Raw genomic sequence first — 6,000 nt, forward strand, 5'->3', positions numbered from 1 at the left:
GTCAAATCTTTAAAACCAATATATGACATTTAATTTTGACTGCTAAGAACTACAGAAGTATATTGGAGTCACCTGAGAAAAATGAAATTCCTTGTCTTTCTGTATGAATGAGATCTTTCAATTAAAACTATCTACTTTGGCCCCGTTTTTTCCCGAATTATGGGGCCAAGATGAGACCAAGTGAAAAGTTAGCTGACGTAATGTGGCGTGTTACATGTAACTACTACCAGATAAACCTCATGTGTAACATTAAAGCCAGGCGCTGTAGCCAAGTTGTTTCTCCGCCTCCGTGCAGGCGACTGAGTTAGAGGTACTCAGGGGAAACTGACCAGCAGGCTTGTTTTTCAAATTAAATTGAATTAGATTAAATATATCTAATTAAAACAGGAAAACGGGGACATACAGTGTTTTTTTTACATGAAAAGTGATCTCGTTCATTCATTAAAAGGGCAAACGTGAATGAATGAACCCTGTAAATGTTCAGCGATGACACCCGTGTCCCGGTATGGTGCGCCTCTCTGCTGTTACTAACATGCTGTGTGTTAGGTGTTCCTCTAATTTTCTCACTTTCTGTGTTTCTTCTTTGTCTCCTTCTGTCTTTCTAGTTCCTGTTTCTGTTCTTGTTCTTTTCTCTTGCCTTTATCCTTTGGCCTTGAGGTCTTTGGCGTGTCCCGTAGCAGAGGTGAGTCCGGTGGGCTTCGGGTAGAAAGCTCAAACCCGCACTGTCTGTTCTGGACCTCGGTCAAATGTATTCCTCTGTTCAGATGAGTAAAAACTGGCGCTCAAGCCTGGATGAGCCTTATTAGGATTCCTGTTTTGTTTCTGGCCTTCAAGATATTGGTTGATTTTCTACCATTTTCCAATTGGTGGTGCATTCGTTACGCCTGTGAAGTGGAATTGGAGGACATTGACAAAGAAAGACAAATGGTATCCTAATTTAACTGTACATGCTGCACATAATTGACTGGGGATCATTCGCACAATAACATGTCTCTTAAACTACGGACCCCACGAGGTCTTTAAAATTAATCACAGTGGCACAAGTGGTTTGACCTTGGTCTCTTTCTGCTCCCCCTCCCCCACATAAACTCCCCTCATCTCGCCTTCACATACTGTAGAAACATTTAACTGTCATTCCCTCTTTCTCTTTCACTGATGATCTTTCCTTGTATGTCATCTTTATCCGTCTACATTTGTTTGTTGTTACCACTAAGGACAAAATGCATCTTTTTTTTTCTTTTGGTTTTTCTCGTAAAACAACTGTTTACCTTTAAGTGGTCATGCTGAATATTTGTTGTTAGTACTTGAGTGTTATTTTAGTGTTCCCTTTTAAACGCATGGATGGAACATTTACAGTTAAAGCAATTCGTCAACCAAAAAGCTGTGTTTTGTCTCTTAACAAGTTAAGTGAAAAGTTGTTCATGTTTACGTTATGGCGCCTCTCCTTCTGTGTTTCTCTCAGGTGGTGTGTCAGCTTGAAGATCTTGTTTGTGACCGCAGTGTTATTTATTTTCTGGACAAGCGTGGGACAATGTGCATTGCAGTGGCTGCTTGTGTCATAATAACAGTGAGCGCTGTCAGTACAGGTGGATGTGTCATGTGTCAGCCATGGTGGACGTTCATACGTAGGCCCTCATTCTTTGATTTCGTGTTTTTTAAATGTGGTTCTCAGGATGCTGCCCAGGATGATGTTTTTTTTAGAGCGTTGTTGGACAGTAAAGGCCAAAACAGCTGGAAGTACTGTACTCGATTGCAACAATAACTCACAGAAGTATGAAGACTCAAACACACACACACACACACACACACACATATGTACAGTTTACAGACACGCATGCATATACAACACAAACACATGCTTTGACAAATCCTAACCAAAGCCTGGGAAATGTTCTCTCTGCCATGCAGGGTTATAATAAGTCCGTCGCCACCATTTAGCCCCAGTGGGAAAATACGCAAACCGCCTGGCCACAGTGCATCTTCACCCCCCACCCCACCCCCATACACTTTCAAAGGACGTTCTCATGCATGCAACCTGTCGGTGAACTAAAGCGAGCCAACTCAGGGCCCAGGAGGCAGTTTGAACAGACTGGTCTCAGGTCAGATTATAAAAAGGAACGCTTGGGATATAGTGTTTTACAGGCTGGCCTGTTCCCAGAATTCGTGCTTACACAGAAGGCTTGGACCCTCCAGAGGTTACCCCTGGAAAAAGCACCGTTGTGTAAAGACACTACAGCTGAAAGCGGGATACAGGACACTCAGGCTGACAAGTCTTCAACGGACTGAAGTGAAGGTAGACAAATAAAGAAAGCGGGAAGAGAAGCTCTCTGATCCAGCTCCACTGGAGAAAAACCTACGGATTGTCAAAACGCTTCTTCATTTTTCAGAAAAAAACCAGCAGACTGTAAGAGCTTTACTCTCTGGTTTTCTTGTTTGTTTGTTTGTTTTTTTTCTTACATTTTCCTTCCGTTGATTCCCTCCACTCAGATACTGTATCCCAAGATTTCCTCTGAGAAACCATCCCTGTGATATACTGTATACACCTTTGTTGATATGTACATGTGTCTGAATTAATTCATGTAGTCTCCCATTTTTATTTCTGTGAATAGTTGGACTTTGTTTCTCTCTCTGAAGCAGCTTGAGCAGTTGATGCAGTTTATGAATGACTTGAAGGGGGCCTAAATTGCTCGGATGTATTGTGGTGACAGCTGCAAAGATGACCTTTATTTTCTCGGAAATTATAACTGGAAAATTGCTGGAATATGAATGTGGAATAACATAATATTTTCCTCCTCTTTTCCGCCCTCTACGGGATATTTCTTCAGACAAACGTGTGTTACCCTGTCTGACCAGCAGGGGGTGCTGGTTTCACCTGAACAAACTCATTCTTGAAAGTTCTACTTTTAACAAGGTTGTAAATATTTTCAGACTACCTTACATAAATATCTTGGCTGGGTTATTCATTGGCTTAAATAGTCAAAAAACATTCCCCATGCCTTTGTAAGAATACTGCAAGTTCTCTCCCTACCCTGATTTTTACTAACCCAAACTTCTTTGATACTAACTGCCCTCTTTTACAACACATCGTACAGGCTTTTACTTTCACAAACTCAAACAGGAGAAAGTTGACGCAACAGATCACCTGCTCTGCTTCTCTCCCGTCAAGCTAACTCTGCTCAGTCTCTGCAATATTCATGAGTTGACCACGCTCGTTCCCGGTGTACCTGAGCTAGTGCATCAGCCGTTGCACCATCGCTCTGGCTCCGGTTTAAGGTTGCCCTCCTCTGGCGTCTCATTACATAGACGACTGTAAGGACTGTCCACTTCACTCACTTACCACGGGGAATGACTGAGACTATTTTTGTGCAAATGTTGCTAACTAGCAGTTGCCTTAAATGCACTTTCCCCCCTTTTTTTTCTGTTCCTTTTTACATTATTTTTTTCCAGGCGGTTGATATTATCATGGGTGTTTTTTTTTTTTTAAATTATCATTTCACAAAAGATGTTTTTAATATTTACTCTGTCTGTCTTCCAATTAACCCCTCCTACTTTCGTCTAGATGATTAAATAAACAGGAAAAAAGAGTAATGCTGTAAAGAAAATAAAAATCATGGCCTTTGAATTGATAAATTGTGTACTTTTCATATCTTTTAGGAAAGATTTCTGTGTTCATGTGTCTGTAGTGGGAACTTTGTTCTCGACTTTCAGCGCTGGAGTCATTTTTTCTGATAATTATTATATGCAAATTTACTCTTAAAAAATGATACTCAAATATTGCAAGAAGGGAGAAGTTAAGTGTTGTTATAATGTTTTGATTAAGAATATTAAATATTATGACAGTTCATTTATTAATACTTTTTTTTTTCCATTGCTTCCTTCTTGCCACACATAGAATTCAGTGGTGGACCTGGGGTTTTACAAGATATTTGTTTGGTCAGCCACTGTTTCCAAGGACAAGACTACATTTTCAGTCTCAATCATGATAATTATCTTTTTTATTCTCTGTGGTATCTTGATAATAGGCAATGCTTCCATGGAGCTTTAGCTCAAAGTGCTTTGGGAAAAAGAACTTTGTAATTCCATGCCCCCTGTCTGCAAAAAACAAAAGCGATACGAATTGAAAGACTTTCAATCTTTTACTTTTTTTGCATTAAAATTTATTTTTTAGACCCAAGAGACAGAGGATGAAGATGTTTGCAGCCTGGTCCCTCCTGGCCAAGGCACTACTGAAAGGTTCTTGCAGGATCAGATTGATGCGGACCCTGTTTTATTACAGTGGCAAAGAGCAACAGTCTCTGTAAGTTTGTCAGTTATCAATTATCAAAGCCAAATGATCATAATTTGAAGTCATCAGGAGCTCTCTGGTGCCTCGCTGTGAAATTTAAAATGATGACCGGTGCAAAGAGGCTAAAACGTTGGTAATGTGAGTGACTCGAAGGCAACAGATCACGTGACTCTAAAGGCTGAGACCTTTCACTTTCATTTATTCAGTGACCTCTTAGTTCCCTCCCACTACAAATCCAGGCCAGGGCCCATACAGCATCTGTCTGTGTGTCACAGGTTTTGTGTGTCTTTACACTGTTGTCTCTGATCCTCCAGGAATGTGGTCACTTCCTCCGGAGTAGGAAGCAACAGAGGTAAACAGCGGGAGACAGTGAGGAGACTGCCAGGAAGGTGCCAGTAAGAGGAAATGCTCTCAGGCTGGGGATGACGCCACTGTACCCTGTGCTTAAAAAAAAAAAAAAAAAAAAAACACAAACAAACAAACACATAAATGAGCGAGCAATGTGCTGGTTTGTATAAACCCAAGCAAACAGCATGTTTCTAACCAGCAACAGTCCAAACAAATCATCTGGACACATACTGCACATTTCAAGCGAGTGTAAAGTCAGTGTTTATTTCATGAATGTTTGCTAGTCAAAATAAGATATATTTTATTGGTCCCAAAGCTTAACAGGTGGTGCTTCCTGAAACAAAGGATCAGTGACTAATGTTTGCTGCTTCTGGTCACTTGCTACATCTGAATAGCTCAATCGTTTGGTAATTATGAACGTTAATCCTGACGTTAGCAAATATGCTTGCTATCGCTATGTTGCCCCTGTGATGGACTGGTGACCTGTCCAGAGTGACCCCCCCCCCCCCCCTCGCCTGAAGGCTGCTGGGATAGGCTCCATCCCCCCACCCCCCACCCCCCCGCAACCCTTAACAGGATAAGTGGTAGAACATGGATGGAATGATGGATGTTTGCTGTGCTAATGTATTAACATCAGCTACTGTGTTTACATACTGGCTTACATACTGTTAGCTTGTTATCATATATGAAGTTTTGTATAAATAATTCAAAAGGAATTTAAGAGGATTATTGTGAATGTGATTTTGTTGAATTGAAACAAACTGGCTGAAAATCTCCCGATGACATTTTTCAAGCAAAAACTCCAAGAGGAATAAATAATTGAATGCCTGTACTTTAATTAGAAGCTTTTTTGACAGACATGGGAAACCGCTGTGTGTTAGACAGGCTGCCCTGAGGTAAGTGAGATCGAAATGACTGACAATACATCATCTGGGTTTTAATTTGATTTCAGCAGCAGCTGGTCAGCAGCCAAACCAGACGGATACAGCTGCAGTCTGTCCCGCTCAGCTGCTAAGCAACGCTGACTTCATGTTTCATGAAACAGAGAACAGATAATTGTGTACTGTTAAGTTAACAATGTATGCTCTTTGTCCGTTTAAGGTGGAATCAGTGACTTATCACAATCAAAATGAGACTTTTAAGAAATGGCATGAGAGGCAGATTCCATCCTGCCAGCTTCGGTGTTCCCTTCCTTCTTTAATTGGCTGATTGGCTTTCACATAATCAAATTAAGCTCTTGTATGTAAGCCTTTGTCTGTTTTATCTTGATCATCCTGCGCTCCTTGCCAAAGGTCGACCGCTGCTGGTGTGGCCGGCCACTGCTGCTGTCTGACTCCATGCTGCTGTGCATAATGAAGGGTTTTGAA

General features: G+C 41.1%; 1 protein-coding gene across 2 annotated transcripts in view; it reads left to right on the top strand.

The window, feature by feature from the left end:
• The window catches only part of jakmip2 (janus kinase and microtubule interacting protein 2), a 29,127-nt gene extending 25,322 nt beyond the window's left edge, over positions 1–3,805 (top strand). The window contains exons 23-24 of one of the 2 annotated variants that reach the window (XM_086226972.1): positions 606–682; positions 1,463–1,604. In XM_086226972.1, coding sequence (XP_086083098.1) covers positions 606–656 — 51 coding nt within the window. In that variant the 3' untranslated portion in view covers positions 657–682; positions 1,463–1,604. Of the gene's footprint in view, positions 1–605; positions 683–1,462 lie in introns of both variants that reach the window. The other variant, XM_086226971.1, reaches the window with a different exon arrangement.
• Positions 3,806–6,000: the final 2,195 nt, after the last annotated feature.

The sequence above is a fragment of the Aulostomus chinensis genome, chromosome 15, assembly GCF_037954235.1.
Source record: "Aulostomus chinensis isolate RoL2024-O1b breed Wild chromosome 15, RoL_Achi_v1.0, whole genome shotgun sequence".
Lineage (NCBI taxonomy): Eukaryota > Metazoa > Chordata > Actinopteri > Syngnathiformes > Aulostomidae > Aulostomus > Aulostomus chinensis.